The sequence below is a fragment of the Staurois parvus genome, unplaced genomic scaffold, assembly GCF_062004578.1.
Source record: "Staurois parvus isolate SC_StPar_1 unplaced genomic scaffold, SC_StPar_1.0 ptg000709l, whole genome shotgun sequence".
Taxonomy (NCBI): Eukaryota; Metazoa; Chordata; class Amphibia; order Anura; family Ranidae; genus Staurois; species Staurois parvus.
The window spans coordinates 1,286,004-1,306,174 of NW_028318505.1; the positions used below are offsets into that span (position 1 = coordinate 1,286,004).

The window sequence follows — 20,171 nt, forward strand, 5'->3', positions numbered from 1 at the left end:
AAAAATAAAAATCCCAGTGGTGAATAAATACCACCAAAATAAAGCTTTATCTGTTTAAAAAAAAAATGCTAAAAAATCCGTATCCATAAAAAAAAAAACATTAATATAAAAAAAGTTTAAAAATTATAAATTTTGGTTAAACTAATTTTGGGTTATTTTTTTTTTTTTTTTACTAAAAAGATAACGGATTAAATTTTGGCCAAGATTTATAATGAAATACTATTTATTTGCAAAATTTTATAAGAAAATCACTTTTTTTTTCAAAATTTTTGGGCTTTCATTTACATAGCAAAAAAAAAAAAAAAATCCCAGTGGTGACTAAATACCACCAAAATAAAGTTTTATCTGTCTCCAAAAAATGATTAAAAATCCATATAGGTACAGTGTTGCATGACCGCGCAATTGTCATTCAAAGTGTGATAGCGCTGAAAGCTGGAAATTGGCCTGGACTGGAAGGGGGTGAAAGTGTCCGGACTGGAAGTGGTTAAACGCGTTTGCACGCGGTTTTGGGTGAAAACATTTCTCTGCTGAACACGATCATTCTGCGCTCAGGAGAGGGACGTTTAGCTGTCTCTATGCTCTGCTGCTCCTAAACTCTGCTAAAGACCTACTTGTACATGGACACACAGGCTTTTATTGAGTTGAGTTCAGGGGCTTCAGCAAAAAAAAACGCCAAAAGCTCCCAAATTCATGTCTATGAGCAGCAGTGTACATGAGGCCTTATGCAGGCCATACATGGTTTGAATTCCGAACGATTTTTCGTCCGAAAATCGAACGAAATGTCGTTCGTTCTGTAGTCCGATGGTGCCACCAATGATTTTGAAAATCGGTTGCTTTCAATGAATTTTGCAGCATGCCCAATAAACGAAATGGGGAGGAACCACGAAAATCAGCTGATGCCATTGTCCCACTAACAGAGCAAAAATCAGCCGATTATTCTTAGGTCCAATTTTTGTACGAAAATCGTTCGGAATTCGAACCGTGTATGGCCGGCATTAGAGTGTGGAAGAGTCAGAACAGCCATTGGGTTTTTCTTTATCAGGGACAATGATCCCCTGCTGGGATCTGGTTGCCCTAGTTAAGTAGGCCATAGATGGGTCGTTTATTGGCCGAATTTTCGTCCACTTGAAAAATCGTCAGAAATTCACACCGTTAGTGGGGCCAGCCCGTCGGCCATTTTTCGCGGATCTTCTCATTTATTTTTATTAGTCATGCTGGAAAATCCGTTTTTCATGGACATTGGTGGCAGCATTTTCTGTTTATCGGCCGATAAACGGCCCTTCTATGGCCAGCCTTAGGCTTAACTAGGCTTAACTCCTTGACGCCGATGTCACACAAATATGTGGCCTCACAGAACGGGGCTTTTTTCCGTGGACCCGTATATTTACGTACCTGTCTTTGTGCTGGGAGCGCGCCACACTGCACGCTCCCAGCACAAGGATCGGGGTGACACTGAGAGCACCGGGTCCCGTTCGAATGATCAGGACTCCCTATTCCGGGTCACATGATCGCTGTGATATTCTCTGATTGGCTCTCACAGTGATCAGTCACTGTGAAGCCCGCCCCCCATGGTTTTCTTTTCTCTCTGATTGGAGGCGAGAGATATATTGTATCTCTCCCTCTCTCCCTCCTCTCTCTCCCTCCCCCCTCTCTCCCTCCTCTCTCTCCCTCCCTCCCCCCTCTCTCCCTCCCCCCTCTCTCCCTCCCCCCTCTCTCCCTCCCCCTCTCTCTCCCTCCCCCCTCTCTCTCCCTCCCCCCTCTCTCTCCCTCCCCCCTCTCTCTCCCTCCCCCCCTCTCTCCCTCCCCCCCCTCTCTCCCCCCCCCCCTCTCTCCCTCCCCCCCCTCTCTCCCTCCATCTCTCCCCCCTCTCTCTCCCCCCATGGTTTTCTTTTCTCTCTGATTGGAGGCGAGAGATATATTGTATCTCTCCCTCCTCTCTCTCCCTCCTCTCTCTCCCTCCCCCCTCTCTCCCTCCCCCCTCTCTCCCTCCCCCTCTCTCTCCCTCCCCCCCCCCCTCTCTCTCCCCCCCCCCCTCTCTCCCTCCCCCTCTCTCTCCCTCCCCCTCTCTCTCCCTCCCCCTCTCTCTCCCTCCCCCTCTCTCTCCCTCCCCCCTCTCTCTCCCTCCCCCCTCTCTCTCCCCCCCCTCTCCCTCTCTCCCCCCTCTCCCTCTCTCCCCCCTCTCTCCTCCCTCTCTCTCCCCCCTCTCTCTCCCCCCCTCTCCCCTCTCTCTCCCCCGCGCTCTCTCTCTCCTCCCCCTGCTCCCTCTCTCTCTCCCTCTCCTCCCACCGCTCCCTCTCCCCCCCTGGTCCCTCTCTCCCTCTCCCCCCCTGGTCCCTCTCTCCCTCTCCCCCCCGCTCCCTCTCCCTCTCCCCCTCTCTCCTCCCCCCGCTCCCTCTCTCTCTCTCCTCCCCCCGCTCCCTCTCTCTCTCTCCTCCCCCCGCTCCCTCTCTCTCTCTCCTCCCCCCGCTCCCCCTCTCTCTCCTCCCCCCGCTCCCTCTCTCTCTCCTCCCCCCGCTCCCTCTCTCTCTCTCCTCCCCCCGATCCCTCTCTCTCTCTCCCCCCCGATCCCTCTCTCTCTCTCCTCCCCCCGATCCCTCTCTCTCTCTCCTCCCCCCGATCCCTCTCCCTCTCCTCCCCCCGCTCCCTCTCATCCCCCCACTCCCTCTCCCTCTCTGTCTCCCTCCCCCCCTCTCCTCCCCCGCTCCCCCCCCCTCTCTCTGTCTCTCCCCCCTCTCCCCCCCTCTCTCTCCCCCCCTCTCTCTCCCCCCCTCTCTCTCCCCCCCTCTCCCCCCCCCTCTCTCTCTCTCTCTGCCTCTCTCTCTGTCTCTCTCTGTCTGTCTGTCTCTCTCTCCTTGCAGAGAGAAAAAAAACAACTGTTTGTAATAAAATAATAAAAATAAATAAAAATTAATAAGTAAAAAAAATAAAATTAAAGATAAAGAAAAAATACCTAGATTAAGGTTTGATCTACTTCAGTGCCAGGGTTAGTGTTTGGGTCAGGGTCAAAGGTCAGTGGTTTTTTTTTTTTTCTTAATTGGCATTGAGTGTTTTAGGTAAAAAAAAACAAATGCACACTATTGTTTCTGGGCTGTATTGTGGGTGCAAACAAATAACATACACATATATGGTATCCCTGAGATTGTCAAGAGCTGGGGAATATATTTTGGGTTGTTCTTTGGTGGTAGGTTATGGTAGTAACAAGAAACACACAGCTAAATTTAAAAAAAAAAGGTTTTTTTTTTACTATTTGGAGCCAGTTTTGATATCATAAAAAATCACTGGATACCCATTACCATTTACCACCAAATGAAAGCCCAATTTATCCTGAAAAATATGCGGTATAATTCACCTGGATGTATAAAGTAGTTGTGGTGATATGTACGGGTTTACTAACAGATGTCAACGTTGTAAAATTTTACTTAGGCATTAAGATTTGTTTTACCCTTAGGTGTGAAGGGGTTAATGGCCGGCTTCTCTCTGGTATAGTGGAACCTGTAGGTGCTTTAGGATCCACATCCCAGAAAAATAGGAGGAGGAGGATAGCTTCACAAGTCCGGATATAGTTTTTTAATAGCCCTGAAGGCAGCCTTGTAAAGCCCCTGAAACGCGTTGGAATCTCTCTTCAGGGTTCCTCTGATTATTTTGTTGGCTATATTCTATTCTTCTACTTTTATTAATTTTTCTAAACCCTAATATAACAAATGTTTTCCAAAAGATAACCTTTTTGGGCTGCTCATAAAAAAAAAAATGTCTGGATCCCCCCGCTGCAAGGCTCAGCTGCCCCATGATGTTTCTGTTTCTGTTCCTCAGTGGTTGGGCCGTATGTAAAGAAGATCCTGTGCGAGGAGCTTGGGGCCCCGGCCAATTCTGCTGTCAATTGCATCCCGCTGGAGGATTTTGGAGGGCACCACCCTGACCCCAACCTGACCTACGCATCGGAGCTGGTGGACACAATGAAGACGGGGGAGCACGACTTTGGGGCAGCGTTCGATGGTGATGGGGTAAGGTCAGGTGCATGGTACTAGGGATAGTATTTTTATTTTTTTTTTTTTTTTAAGCTGAAATCCAGGCACACAAACTTTCAACCTAAAAGCCAGAAAATATAGAAATTGAATGAATTAAATGGGGTTTTTGGTTTGTGGTGCACAGATGCAGTCCATCTGACCGGACCATGTTATAGCCCAGAGAGAAGTTGGATGGTGCTGCCAGCCAGCTATATACCCTTCCCTGTCGGGGGCTGCCAGGAGAGACCATGCAAGTCTACTGTATATTATCTCCCTATTAGATTGTAAGCTCCCAGGAACAGGGCCCCTCCTAAGCCTCTTGTATTGAGTTTTATTGTAACTGTATTTCCTCCCTGTGTAATGTAAAGCTCTGTAAAAACTGCTGGGCTATATAAATCCTGCATAATAATAATTCTACATATCATAAGGTATCCATTAGTGGTGCACCGAAATGAAAATTCTGGACCGAAACCAAAAAATTCAGGATGCATTTGGCTGAAAACTGAAACCAAAATGGAATGTTTTTATTTATTTTTTTAATATTGTTTTAAATATATAATTGCATTTTATTCGCATTTTAAAATCAAAACTGAAACCAAAATGGAAAGTTTTTTTGTTTTTAAATATTTTAACTATATAATTGCATTATATTCGCCTTTTAAAATCAAAACTGAAACCGAAATGGAAAGTTTTTGTTTTTTTTCATTTTTTTAAATATATAATTGCATTATATTCACCTTTTTAAAATCAAAACTTAAACCAAAATGGAAAGTTATTTTTTTTTTTTTTTTTTTTTTTATATTGTAATAAATATATAATTGCATTATATTCGCCTTTTAAAATCAAAACTGAAACCAAAATGGAAAATTTGTTTTTTAATATTTTTTTAAATATATAATTGCATAATCACCTTTTAAAATCAAAACTGAAACCAAAATGGAAAGTTTTTTTTGTTTTTTTTTAATTTTGTTTTAAATATATGATTGCATAATATTCACCTTTTAAAATCAAAACTGAAACCAAAATGGAAAGTTTTTTTTTTTTTTTTTTTTTTGTAATATTTTTTTAAATATATAATGGTATTATATTCGCCTTTTTAAAATCAATATCATGAATTTAAATAAATCTGAATTTATTTTCCGCACCTTTATGGTCACACGGAGCAGTTTTTGAAGTGCTTTTGCGGTTAAAAAAAAAAAAAAAAGAAAAATGCATCCCTTTAAATTCAATATATGTCTTCACACTGGTCTGTTGCGCTTTCCTTGCTGTGTTAAAAATCCTGCTTGCTGCATTTTTGGTCCATTAAAAAGAAAAAAAAAAAACAGCACCTCCCCATTGAGGCCTGGTTCACGTTGTTAGTGCTTTTTGCAGAAACGAGCTACAGTTTATTTAACCTTTTCACGCCAGCCGCACACAAATGTGCGGCCTCCCGGTGTCGGCCTAGACGCCGAGCGGCCGCACATTTGCATGCAATTAACAAAAAACATATGTCCTGAGACTGTACGCCCTGCGCGCTCCCAGCACACATGTCCGGTACTCACGGAAAGGTCCCGGTCTGCTCTTTCGATCGGGACCTTTTCCGATCATGTGACCGCCATGATGATGTGTCACGGCGGTCACATGATCCCTAAACCCTGCCCATCCCAGCTTCTGAAACTCTTAAAGGGCCGGGAGGTGCCGGCGGGAAGGGGTTAACATGGTTTCCTATGGGACAAATTACACTACACACACACTAGGGACAATTTATACAAGATCCAAATAACCTACACATCTATGGGTTTTTTTGCAGTTTTTGAAGAGGTCAGAGACTCTTTTTTTTTTAAATGCAAAATGCTGTATTTTTGGTTCAATACACTTCAATGGCGTTGTTGCAGAAAATGCATGTAGTGCAGTTTTGACATGTTTTTGATGCGTGTTTTGCATTTTTATTCTGGCCAGCAAAAAGTTGGCTAAAATATATATATATATATATAGTGTAAAAAACGCATGAAGAAAAACACAAAACACACTGCAAAACAGGCACAAAACGCACACTCCATTGGTGTGAACCAGGCCTAAAATGCATTTTTTTTTGTCACATGGCCTATGAAAAACGCACTGTAAATGCGGTAAAATCATGGTTACAATCGCACGTTTATCGGCACCTATCAGGAAAATGCCAAATGACAATTTTCAGCCGATATTTTGATGCATCCCTAGTATCCATCACATCCTAGTATTAAATAATCAATGTATGGGCAGCATAGTGGCTAAATGGTTAGCACTTCCTCCTGGCAGTACTCGGGTCGTTGGTTCGAATCCCAACCACCTGCCTGGAGTTTGCATGTTCTCCCTGTGCCTGCGTGGGTTTCCTCCCGGGTACTCCGGTTTCCTCCCACACTCCAAAGACATGCTGGTAGGTTAACTGGCTCCTGTCTAAATTGGCCCTAGTATGTGTATGTATAAATGTGAGTTAGGGACCTTAGATTGTACGTCCCTTGAGGGTTAGAGACTGATGTGAATGTACAATATATATGTAAAGTGCTGCGTAAATTGATGGCGATATATAAGCACCTGAAATAAATAAATTTATAATATTATACAAGGTGTATACAGCGCCAACAGTTTACACAGCGCTTTACAATATAAAGGGAGACAGTACTGTTACAATACAAGAGGGTTAAGGGGGTCCTGATCAGGGGCGGACTGACCATTTGGAAACTCGGGCACTGCCGAGGGCCCGGGGTCAGTAGGGGGCCCCATGAGATGCCCCTGGTACTTTTTCCTAGGCTTTTTTGAGTTTGGGCAAGGACACAGGGCCCCATGATCCCCTATTGCTTGGGGGCCCCATGAGTTGTCAGTCCACCCCTGATCCTGATCCTAGGAACTTACAATCTAATAGTGGCGGGGCAAGTGGCATGAAAGGGAATAACTGTGGGGGATGAGCTGATGGAAGAATTATAAGTTCAGTAGTTAGGTGGAGGTGGGATAGGATTCCCTGTAGAGGTGAATTTTCAGGGATCGCCAAAAGGCGGATAGAGCAGGAGATAGTGAATAGATTGGGGTTGGGGGTTCCAGAGGGTGGGAGAGGTCCTGGAGGTGAGCATGAGAGGAGGAGACCAGAGCTAGAGAGCAGGAGGAGCGGAGAGGACAGTATGGGTGATATGTTGAGACCATATTAGTGACATAGCTGGGGGCAGAGTTGTAAATGGCTTTTTTAGTATTTTGAATTGAATACGTTGAGCAATTGGAAGCCAGTTGAGGGATTGGCAAAGTCCTGATGTCGAAACGCGTCGAACACCGCTACCTGCATATGGAATGAACCCCAGAAATGAATGGCATATAATTGATACATTGTATTTATGTGGGCGGGTATGATTTATGACCATGCATGCACTTATAGCGGGCCATTAAATGTCAGTTCACATTGGCGCGCTGCGTTTCGGTCGCATTGCGGTTGTATGTGTGGTTTACCCCGCGGTTTTAGGTGCGTTTCCCTTGAATTCTAATAGACCGTACGTTTTCCTGAAAGCGTGTCATAGACCTGGATGATGCGCTTTCTGAGAACACACAGTCTAATAGAAGTGAATGGGACCGAACATAAAAGCATGAGTCAGCCGCTCATACAATCGCTCTGCGGCCAAACCAGCGTAGGGAAATATTCCCCCCATAATTGTGTGTGATCATGTCTCGCCATGCGACAGGGTTGTACCATTTTAGTGGGGGATTCCCCCCCCTCCCCCACTGGCCGATTGTGGCTCTTATTGTTATTTCTTTTTCCCTTTTCTCAGGACCGGAACATGGTTCTTGGGAAGAATGGATTTTTCGTCAATCCTTCGGACTCCGTAGCGGTCATCGCAGCCAATATTTTCAGTATTCCCTACTTCCAGCAGACCGGCGTGCGAGGACTGGCGAGAAGCATGCCAACCAGCGGAGCTCTGGACCGGTAAAGAGAGGGAAGGGGTGAATCTGTTAGCGGAAGCCATTCCAGAAGTAAATCTAGAGGCTGCCATTGGTGGCTTCCCATTCTGCAGATGTTGCCTGGCTGCCATGGTGATTCTCAAGCTTCCATACTTTGAGGCATTCACCCAGGACAATTATGCCGGTAAGGACTTTTATTTTCTGACTTTCCTGGTCTGCATACTTGTGCCGGGTCGGCGATTCAAATGTTGTGAAGCCAGAGGATCACCATTGAAGCCAGGTAACCAGCATTTTCAGATGTTGACCAGCAGTGGCAGCCCCTGTATTTCTCTTTGGAAAGGTTCACTTTAAGACTCCGGAAGGGATTTCTGGGAAGAGTTGAATTCTCAATCAAGCTCTTGAAACAAGAACTGCCAATGTGGTGTCATGGTAGCCAATCAGAATCCCTTTCTCGTTTTCCAGATGCCGCTTTGCCCAGCAGGCCAGCTCTGCACTGTGTCTGTGTGCTGGTTGCCATCTTGGTAGAGGCAGGGCTTTGCTTCCTCATGTAAGAGCTGCCGCTTTGCAGACCGCCTATAGAAATTTTACTGTTGCATGGTGGCCCTCCTGTGCAAAATTGTGTGTGTGTGTGTGTGTGTGTGTGTATATGTATATATATATGTGTAATGTGTGTGATTTTGCACTTCCGCCACACATGGGTGCGGCGCACAGCAGAAGCCGATCTGCGAGTTGCGGCGAACACCCGCTCTGTTCTGACGGGGGAGTGCTTGATAGTGTGTCAGAGCAGAGCTGGGAACACGATCCATCACTTACCCTTGTACCAGCACCACCTAGTGTACACCAAGCATACACTTAACCCTTTGATCACCCTTGATGTCAACCCCTTCCCAACCAGTGTCATTAGTACAGGGATCAGTGTATATTTTTAGCACTGATCACTGTATTGGTGTCATTAGTTCCTACAAAGTGTCTGTGTAAAAATGTCCGCCGCATTATTGCAGTCCCGCTATAGGTCACTGATCGCCGCCATTACTAGTATGAAAAAAAAAAAGAATCCAGTATATGTCCCATCGTTTGTAGACACTATAACTTTTGCACAAACTAATCAATATACACTACTTGGGATTTGTTTTTACCAAAAATATGTAGCAGAATACATTTTGGCCGAAATTTTATAAAGAAATTTGATTTTTTAAATTTTTTTGTTGGATGTTTATTAGTAGAAAACAAATATTGTTTTTGTTTTTTTGGTTTTTTCAAACTTGTCGTTTTTTTTCTTTGTTTATAACACAAAAAAAGTAAAAAACCGCTGATGTGATCAAATACCATCAAAAGAAAGCTCTATTTGTGGGGAAAAAGGACATAAATTTCATTTGGGTACAGCGTTGCATGACCGCGCAATCGTCAGTTAAAGGAACGCAGCGCCGTACTGCGAAAAATTACCTGGCATTAGAAATCTTCCGGAGCTTGCACTGTAGTCTACAACTATGACCCATCTGCGATACGGGAGGCTGTCTACTGTGTCTATGCTCGGACTGCGATCCGTACTTGTATATGCCTTGATATGTCCTTTTTTCCTCTAATAAAATATTTTTTGGAAAACAAAAAATCTTCCGGAGCTGAGGTGGTTAATAAAAAACCAGCAGGTGAGGTGGCGGAAGCACAAATCCACACTAATACCCCGTACACACCATGGGAATATTGGACCAATGATCGCCTTTTTTTTTTTTTGTTACATGCTAGTCTCATATCGAAAGTGAAGAGGTTACTAATGTTATGAAAATTCTCGTACGACAAAAAGAAAATTCTGAAGAATGTCATGTATTTGTATTGCAGTTTCGGACAAGCACTGTACTGATTAACCGAAAATCGTACGATCCGGTATCGTACGAGAAAAATGTTCGTGCTCGTCTCTTCAAATGATTTCAAACGAGAGCCATGTGCCAACGATCAGATTATCGTACGATCGCTTCAAAAGCGGGGTTTTTTTTCGGACGATTTTCTGATCGTGTGTACTAGGCTTAAGAATGAAGCAAAAGCAGGGAGATCCTTGCACTATAGATCCTCAGGTGCAGCTTCCTCTCCAGCAAGAACGGTGAGCAGCACAGTAGTGATATCACCAAATCTGGTGAGACTAGCAGTCAGAGGCAGCAGTGCCTTAGATGATCTCACGCTGCAGATATACAGCTTTAAGGCACAAACGCTTTTTTCAGGTGGAATTCGTTACAAAAGGTATCTTTTCTCAGGACACTGGTTAATCACAATGAACTGCTTCTCCTCTGTCCTATAGCAAAAATACTACTACAGGGTGGCAGGGGTGCGCAAAATCACGTGTATAGATATATATGTAACTTTGCCGTTCCGTAAAGGTAAGGGGCGCTCATGTAGCCATTCGCGGCCTCTGCTGTCAATCACCGGGTCTTGGCCAGTGATTACTCGCCGGCACCCGGTGATCACTGAGTATTATCGAGGGAGGAGAGAACTGTATGCACAATACATTTCTCTCCCCCTGTCAGCTCCTGCACACTGCTTTGCAGAGCCATACAAAGCAGTGTGCTTACAGTGTAAAGCACAGCACACAGTAAAACAGCACACAGTTAACCCCTTCCTGCCCAGTGCCATTAGTACAGTGTCCGTGCCCATTAGCAGACCCTATGCTGGTGCAGGGGGTCCTAGGTTCCTCCTGCTGTACGACAATGCCCGGCCTCATGTGGGGAGAGTATGCAGGCAGTTCCTGGAGGATGAAGGAATTGATACCATTGAATGGCCCCCACACTCACCTGACCTAAATCCAATAGAACACCTCTGGGATGTCATGTTTTGGTCCATCTGACGCCCCCTGGTTGCACCTCAGACTGTCCACGAGCTCAGTGATGCCCTGGTCCAGATCTGGGAGGAAATACCCCAGGACACCATCCGTCGTCTCCCAGACAGTGATTCCCCGCCGGCGATCACCGAGTATCACAGACGGGGGAGAGACCTGTGTATAAACACCTATCTCTCCCTGGTCAGCTCCTGCGCACTGCTTTGTATGGCTCTGCATAGCAGAGCCATACAAAGCAGTGTGCTTACAGTGTACAGCACACAGTAAAACACAAACACAGCACACAGTTAACCCTTTGATCGCCCGAGATGTTAACCCCTTCCTGCCCAGTGTCATTACTACAGTGTCAGTGCTTTTTATTAGAACTGATCACTGTATTAGTGTCACTAGGGATGTCAGTGGCAGTTAATCAGTTCCCCCCCAGTGTCAGAATGCCCGCCGCAGTCCCGCTATAAGTTGCTAATCGCCGCCATTACTAGTAAAAAAAAAAAAAATTCCAATATATATACCGCCATTTTTAGACGCTATAACTTTGACGTAAACCAATTAATTTACACATATTGGGATTTTTTTTTTTCCAGCAAATAATGGATCAGAATACATGTTGCCCTAAATTTATGACGAAATTTTATTTATTTTTTAATTTCTCTCTATTGGACATGTTTAATAGCAAAAAGTCGAAAATAGTTGTTTTTTTCTCAAAATTGTCAGTCTTTTTTTGTTTTTAGCGCAAAAAATAAAAATCCGCAGAGGTGATCAAATACCAAAGAAAGACAGCTCCATTTGTGGGAAATAAAGAACTTCATTTCATTTGGGTACAGCGTTGCATGACGGCGCAATTGTCAGTTAAAGTACCGCAGCGCCGTAACGCAAAAAAATGGCCTGGTCAGGAAGGGGGGTAAATCCTCTGGAGGGGGAGGGGTTAACATTGCTAGATGTTCCCTATTGGCTGACAAAATCTTACAGTAGATGGGGAACATCGGAATACTTGAGCTCTGCTAGACCCCCCTGTTCCTCCTAAACACTGTTTGCCGGGTTTACAGCCCTGAACAATGTTTATAGAGTTGTAAAGGTCATTTTTTCTCTTTTTTTTCTACTGAAATATTTTAAACCATGCTGATGTATGATCCCTTTTATAATGTCATTATTATACTCTTTATGCTGCCCAAAAATGTTAAGGGAAAAAAAAATATGACCGTTTTCTTTCCAAATGATCAAAGTAAAAGGAGTCGGCCCCCACAGCGCTGAGATTTGGTTTTGGGCGGATGTTGGGAAATTAAATCCTTCCCTGCAGTTGCATCTCTCTTTAGGACTTTGGAAGAGAAATTCCAAAATGTGATTTCCCGACTCTGCTTGTCTGTTGTAGCCGTGACCAGGAGGCTTCTTTCTGCCGCGTTTCCTAGCTGTGCGGTCGCTGAGATCTCATCAGTTTTCCATCAACGGTCCTTTTAAAGCGCAAGTTCACCTTCAGGAAGATTTTCATTAAATCCCCCCCATGTAATTCTATGTCCAGTAAATGGCATATACCAGTGATCTGCAATCTGCGGATATGTTTGCTTTTATCTGGTCCTTGAGGCATTCTTCTCCCCACTGTCAGCAACAGGGGGGCATCATTCCTGCCACTGACAATGGGGCACTATTCCTCCCACTGACACCAGTGATGGGGCACTATTCCTCTTGCTGACACCAATGATGGGGCACTATTCCTCCCACTGACACCAATGATGGGGCACTATTCCTCCCACTGACACCAATGATGGGGCACTATTCCTCCCACTGACACCAATGATGGGGCACTATTCCTCCCACTGACACCAATGATGGGGCACTATTCCTCCCACTGACACCAATGATAGTGCACTATTCCTCCCGCTGACACCAATGATGGGTCACTATTGCTCCCACTGACACCAATGATGGGGCACTATTCGTCCCGCTGACACTAATGATGGGTCACTATTCCTCCCACTGATACTAACGATGGGTCACTATTCCTCCCACTGACACCAATGATGGGGCACTATTCCTCCCACTGACACCAATGATGGGGCACTATTCCTCCCACTGACACCACTGATGGGGCACTATTCCTCCCACTGACACCACTGATGGGGCACTATTCCTCCCACTGATACCAATGATGGGGCACTATTCATCCCACTGACACCAATGATGGGGCACTATTCATCCCACTGATACCAATGATGGGGCACTATTCATCCCACTGATACCAATGATGGGGCACTATTCATCCCACTGATACCAATGATGGGGCACTATTCCTTCCACTGATACCAATGATGGGGCACTATTCCTTCCACTGACACCACTGATGGGGCACTATTCATCCCACTGACACCAATGATGGGGCACTATTCCTCCCACTGACACCAATGATGGGTACTATTCCTCCAACTAATACCAATGATGGGGCACTATTCCTCCCACTGATACCAATGATGGGGCACTATTCCTCCCACTGATACCACTGATGGGGCACTATTCCCCCCACTGATACCAATGATGGGGCACTATTCCCCCCACTGACACCAATGATGGGGCACTATTCCCCCCACTGACACCAATGATGGGGCACTATTCCCCCCACTGATACCACTGATGGGGCACTATTCCCCCCACTGATACCAATGATGGGGCACTATTCCTCCCACTGACACAAATGATGGGGATAGAGATGGGATATAGAATTATAGGGGGATTTTTCAAAAATCTTCCTGAAAGGTGACCTTGCACTTTAAACCAAATGAAGTTTCATATGAATGTATTGGAAAATAGTATTTTTGCTGCACTTGTTCCCATCGGCAATAACCTACCTTCTGGACCTACTGTATTCAGAGTATCTGCTTATCTGAGACCAGTTAGGCACAGTCTAAATCCTGAGCCCTGATGAAGAGTCTGATTGGCCCCTGAAACACGTTGGAAGTGTAAATGCCTGAAATCTCACCCATCAGGGTTTCCCCTGTTTTTATGGGGTGCACCCATTGTGTGGAGTGCTGTGAAACCAGAGCCAGTATTCCCAGTGATCATTTGACCCATTGAAAGTCTGTATCCAGCACCTTGTGTTCTGAACTTGGTATAAAGGAGAGGACAAGACTCATTATGAATCTAAAGCAGTGTTCATCAACTTTCCTGGTATGGGGGACCTCCGACATCACCCAATGTCCGCACATAAAATTCAGTGAATATTCATCATCAGAGACAGCAATCACACAACAGGATATAGTCAAAGAATGCAGGCATAATACAAGAGATAATCTGAGACTGCAGACATGGTACAGGGGATGGTCAGAGACTGCGGACATGGTACAGGGGATGGTCAGAGACTGCGGACATGGTACAGGGGATGGTCAGAGACTGCAGACATGGTACAGGGGATGGTCAGAGACTGCAGACATGGTACAGGGGATGGTCAGAGACTGCAGACATGGTACAGGGGATGGTCAGAGACTGCAGACATGGTACAATTGATGGTCAGAGACTGCAGACATGGTACAGGGGATGGTCAGAGACTGCAGACATGGTACAGGGGATGGTCAGAGACTGAGGACATGATACAGGAGATGATCAGAGACTGTGGCCATGGTACAAGAGATGGTCAGAGACTGCAGACCTGATACAAGAGATGAGCAAAGACTGTGGACATAATATCAATGATGATCAGAGACTGAGAACATAGTACAGGAGATGGTCCGAGACTACGGACATGGTACAGGAGATGGTCCGAGATTGCGGACATGGTACAGGAGATGGCCTGAGACTGCGGACATGGTACAGGGGATGGTCAGAGACTGAGGACATGATACAGGAGATGATCAGAGACTGTGGCCATGGTACAAGAGATGGTCAGAGACTGCAGACCTGATACAAGAGATGAGCAAAGACTGTGGACATAATATCAATGATGATCAGAGACTGAGAACATAGTACAGGAGATGGTCCGAGACTACGGACATGGTACAGGAGATGGTCCGAGATTGCGGACATGGTACAGGAGATGGCCTGAGACTGCGGACATGGTACAGGAGATGACCAGAGACTGCGGACGTAGTACAGGAGATGACCAGAGACTGCGGACGTGGTACAGGAGATGGTCAGAGACTGCGGACGTGGTACAGGAGATGGCCTGAGACTGCGGACATAGTACAGGAGATGGCCTGAGACTGCGGACACGGTACAGGAGATGGTCCGAGACTGCGGACACGGTACAGGAGATGGTCCGAGACTGTGGACACGGTACAGGAGATGGTCCGAGACTGCGGACACGGTACAGGAGATGGTCCGAGACTGCGGACACGGTACAGGAGATGGTCCGAGACTGCGGACACGGTACAGGAGATGGTCCGAGACTGCGGACACGGTACAGGAGATGGTCCCGAGACTGAGGACACGGTACAGGAGATGGTCAGAGATTGCAGATGTGATACATGAGATGGCCAGATTTTGTGGACATATTACATGAGGCTAGACTAGAAAGCACTGCAATAACTGGGCTATTAGGAAAGTACAGATTATTGTCTGCAAGGGCCCGAGGGACATACAAAAAATTGGGCCCCATGGCTTTAAAGGGTTACAGTGTAATTTTAATTTTGGATGAAAGGCAATGAAGTGTACGTCCAATCAGTAGGATAATATTGGTGAAAACCCGTGAAGTTAACCCCGTCAAGGCTGCTCCTTCTCCACTCTCCATCCTGTAACGGCCCCCCCGGGACTCAGGAAAAACACGTTTTTTTCACCTATGATTAACGCATCTCACATATAAATGAAACAATGTATCCCAGCCACTAAAAACACATGAGGTCAGAACAGAGCATTCCATAAAATATTAAAAATCTAGATTAAAAGTATAAAATGAACTGCACTCTCCTTCTTGCCCCCCGTCCTCGGCTCTGTCTTGGCAACAGGCTGCAAACAAAAAACCCTCCAAAGCCCATCCGGCCCCTTAGATGTACAACTCCATAAAAGTTTTAAAAAGTGGACGTGTTTATGGCGTGCTGTGTAGGGCTGCGCGTCCAACTCCTTCAATGAAACTATGTGAAGAAAAAAAAAAATAGTCGGGCCCTTTGTAGGGACGGGGCGCTCTTAAAATGCCGAGTGAAGTGTGAAAACCTTAATCCGCTGTTTTTATTGCAATCATTTTTTTTTTTCTTTTTAAGAGTGGCAAAAGCTACAAAGATCGCCTTATACGAGACACCGACCGGGTGGAAATTCTTCGGGAACCTGATGGACGCCAATAAGCTGTCGCTGTGTGGCGAGGAGAGTTTTGGAACAGGTCAGTAAAATAATGAACGCACTTTTAGTTTAACCCCTCGCCTACCGGGCACTTGTACCCCCTTCCTGCCTATCAGGCACTTGTACCCCCTTCCTGACTATCAGGCACTTGTACCCCCTTCCTGCCTACCGGGCACTTGTACCCCCTTCCTGCCTACCAGGCACTTGTACCCCCTTCCTGCCTACCGGGCACTTTTACCCCCTTCCTGCCTACCGGGCACTTGTACCCCCTTCCTGCCTACTGGGCACTTGTACCCCCTTCCTGCCTACCGGCCACTTTTACCCCCTTCCTGCCTACCGGGCACTTGTACCCCCTTCCTGCCCAGGACAATTTTCAGCTTTCAGCGCTGTCGCACTTTGAATGACAATTGCGCGGTCATGCAGCACTGTACCGATATGAGATTTTTATTATTTTTATCACACAAATAGAGCTTTATTTTGGTGGTATTTAATCACCTCTGGGTGTTTTGTTTTTTGCGCTATTAACGGAAAAATGCTGAAAATTCTGAAAAAAGTCTTTCATTGTTTCTGTTATAAAATTTTGCAAACATGTAATTTTTCTCTTTCACTGGATATGCATTGATGAGGCTGCACCAATAGGCAGCACTGATAGGGAATGATAGGCTGCACTGATGAGGCGCAACTGTAGGGCATTGTTTAGGAGGCACTGATAGGCAGCACTGAAGGGCACTGGCTGGCTATGCAGAGCCATACAAAGCAGTGTGCAGGAGCTGACAGGGAGAGATCTGTGTTGTTTATACACAGGTCTGTTGTGTCGGTGATACTCGGCGACCGCCGGGTGCCGACAGGGAATCACTGCCTGGGAGTTCACGGATGGTATCCTGGGGGATTTCCTCCCAGATCTGGACCAGGGCATCACTGAGCTCGTGGACAGTCTGAGGTGCATCCTGGGGGTGTCGGATGGACCAAAGCATCACATCCCAGAGGTGTTCTATTGGATGCAGGTCAGGTGAGTGTGGGGGCCATTAAATGGTATCCATTCCTTCATCCTCCAGGAACTGCCTGCATACTCTCACCACATGAGGCCGGGCATTGTCCTGCACCAGGAGGAACCCAGGACCCCCTGCACCAGTGTAGGGTCTGACAATGGGTCCAAGGATTTCATCCCCATACCTAATGGCAGTCAGGGTGCCATTGTCTGGCCTGTAGAGGTCTGTGTGTCCCTCCATGGATATGCCTCCCCAGACCATCACTGACCCACCACCAAAACAGTCATGCTGAACCATGTTACAGGCAGCAGAACGTTCTCCACGGCTTCTCCAGACCCTTTCACGTCTGTCACATGTGCTCAGGGTGAACCTGCTCATCTGTGAACAGCACAGGGCGCCAGTGGTGGACCTGCCAATTCTGGTGTTCAATGGCAAATGCCAGTCGAGCTCTGTCGTGCCGGGCAGTGACACAGGGCCCACTAGTGGACGTCAGGACCTCAGGCCACCCTCATGAAGCCTGTTTCTGATTGCTTGGTCAGAGACATTCACACCAGTGGCCTGCTGGAGGTCATTTTGTAGGGCTCTGGCAGCGCTCATCCTGTTCCTCCTTGCGCAAAGGAGCAGATACCGGTCCTGCTGATGTGTTAAGGACCTTCTACAGCCCTGTCCAGCTCTCCTAGAGTAACAGCCTGTCTCCTGGAATCTCCTCCATGCTCTTGAGACTGTGCTGGGAGACACAGCAAACCTTCTGGCAATGGAATGTATTGATGTGCCATCCTAGAGGAGTTGTACTGCCTGTGCAACCTCTGTAAGGTCCAGGTATCACCTCATGCTACCAGTAGTGACACTGACCCTAGCCAAATGCAAAACAGTCAGGAAAGATGAGTAGGGAATAAAATGTCAGTGGCCTCCACCTGTAAAACTTCCTGTTTTGGGGGTTGTCTTATTGTTGCCCATCTAGTGCACCTGATGTTAATTTCATTAACACCAAAGCATCTGAAACTGATTAACAACCCCCTCTGCTACTTACCTGACCAGATCAATAACCCAGGAGTGTCTTGATACTAGACTCTGATTAAAGAGTGTTCCTTTAATTTTTTTGTGGTGTGTGTATATATATATATATATCATTTTATTTAAATGTTTTTAGTATTTATATTAGATTGGTTTACTTTCCAATGTGAACCCTTCAGTACATTTACAACCCTAACTAGATACATTCTTGCCATTCCTCAATATACTGCAAAAACATAATTTTTTGGTATAGCTCCACCCTTTACCATAAAAAGCTATCCTTAAGCCCCAGTTCAGTGACTTTCCCTGGCTTGAGATGATGTTGTCAGTCTGCTGCAGGTAGGAGGCAACATTTCAGTTTTTTCTCCGCCAGTGATCAGACTGCATCGAGGGCCCTGCTCCTTGGAGCTTACAATCTAGGAGGGAGGGGATAGTGGTACAGGAGGAGATAGCTGTGGGGGATGGGGTGGTAGGAAGAGTGGAGGAGTTCAGTAATTAGCTGAGGGCGGGGTAGGCTTCCCTGAAGAGATGGGTTTTCAGAGTGTGCCTAAAGGTGAGGAGAGTAGGTGGCAGTCTGATGGATTGGGGTAGGGAGTTCCAGAGAATGGGGGAAGCCCTGGAGAAGTCCTGGATGATGCCTGAGCAAAGATGGTGTCGTCCTTCTGGCATGAAACGCAGATGACAACATGGTAAGGGGGGAGTGATCTATGTGTAATGTAATAAAGTGTTAAACGTCCACCTTGCTCAGCATGCCTGGACTTCACATGAACAGTATATCTGATGTCCACTTTGATCAGTCCTGAAGGTGTCACTGGCGGCCCCATTAGGAAGCACTAAATTCTTTTACGCAGCATCTTCCAGTAACCAATCTGTGTGTTATTTTTTGGGTAACTATGCGTGAGTATAACCGCAGTCTTTTATGGGGCCAAACCCTCCACTAATTAGCCGTGTAATCTGCCAGGACATATATTCAAATTGCATAAACATCGCAGTGCAGATTGAAGGAACCTAAAATTGTATTTATAGAGAGGTTCTAGCAAAACTCATATTTTAGGTCTGGCACAGAATCAGAGAAAACAGGTTTTTTTTTTCCTTTTTATTTTTACAAAGAGCTCTCAAAAATTGGCACAAACTTTTTTTTTTTTCTTTTTTTTTTTTTTTTTTTATATTCCCTAATTGTAACTTATAAGTTTTTCTGGGGAAATTCAGAGACTTGCCGAGTGACTAACCGCACTCTGAGACCTTTTTTTTTTTTTTTTTGGAGGCTTTTTTTTTTTTCCCAAATAAGAGTTTTGTTTGGCGGCTGAATTCGGTCCGGTTAATTTTTTTAATTCTTATTCTATTTGAGCGATTGTACAAATTCAATTCCGACTTTTATCCAGAAGTCTTTGAAAGGCAAACATTGGATGGGAGCGGCCGCATGCTTCCGGTTCATTAACCACTTCCTGTCCGGACACTTTCACCCCCTTCCAGTCCAGGCCAATTTTCAGCTTCCAGCGCTATCACACTTTGAAGGACAATTGCGCGGTCATGCAACTCTGTACCCATATGAATTTTTGAGCATTTTTTTTGAGACAGATAAAGCTTTATTTTGGTGGTATTTATTCATCACTGGGATTTTTATTTTTTTGCTATGAAAATGAAAATGTCCAAAAAATTTTGAAAAAGTGTTTTTCTTATAAAATTTTGCAAATAATCTTTCATCTTAAATCTTGGCCCAAATTGATTCCGTTATCTTTTTAGTAAAAAAAAAAAACAAATTAGTTTATAACCAAAAATTATAATTTTTTAAAAAATTTTTTTACATTTTTAAGTTATTTTTTTATATTATGTTTTTGTTTTTTTTATACATACTGTCACCCTAGCAATACAATGTCACCATGGTGACACTGTACTACTAATGGGGGGTGATGATTTTTTTTTTTTTTACACTGATTGCTTTTACACCCATAAAGGCTGTAAAAGCAATCATTTCTCCTCCTCTCTGGCTGCATTCTTGCAGCCATTGATAACTACTGAGTGAGCTGTGATTGGTCACAGCTTGTCACATGGTACAAGGCTGTTGTGAATAGCCCTGTACCATGTGACCTCTGTGATCATTCACAGATTTCACACGTAGTAAGCAATGTCAGAAGTGACATCTTGCTTACTACTCTGCATGTGATCACTGATTGGCCAATCGGTGATCAC

The 20,171-nt window shown here is 45.3% G+C and overlaps 1 protein-coding gene across 2 annotated transcripts in view; it reads left to right on the top strand.

Annotated features, from left to right (window-relative positions):
• PGM1 (phosphoglucomutase 1) overlaps positions 1-20,171 on the top strand; it is an 88,211-nt gene that overhangs the window by 53,643 nt on the left and 14,397 nt on the right. For both annotated transcript variants that reach the window (XM_089653388.1, XM_089653389.1), the window contains exons 5-7: positions 3,811-4,001; positions 7,775-7,929; positions 15,903-16,018. In XM_089653388.1, coding sequence (XP_089509514.1) covers positions 3,811-4,001; positions 7,775-7,929; positions 15,903-16,018 — 462 coding nt within the window. The remainder of the gene's footprint in view (positions 1-3,810; positions 4,002-7,774; positions 7,930-15,902; positions 16,019-20,171) is intronic.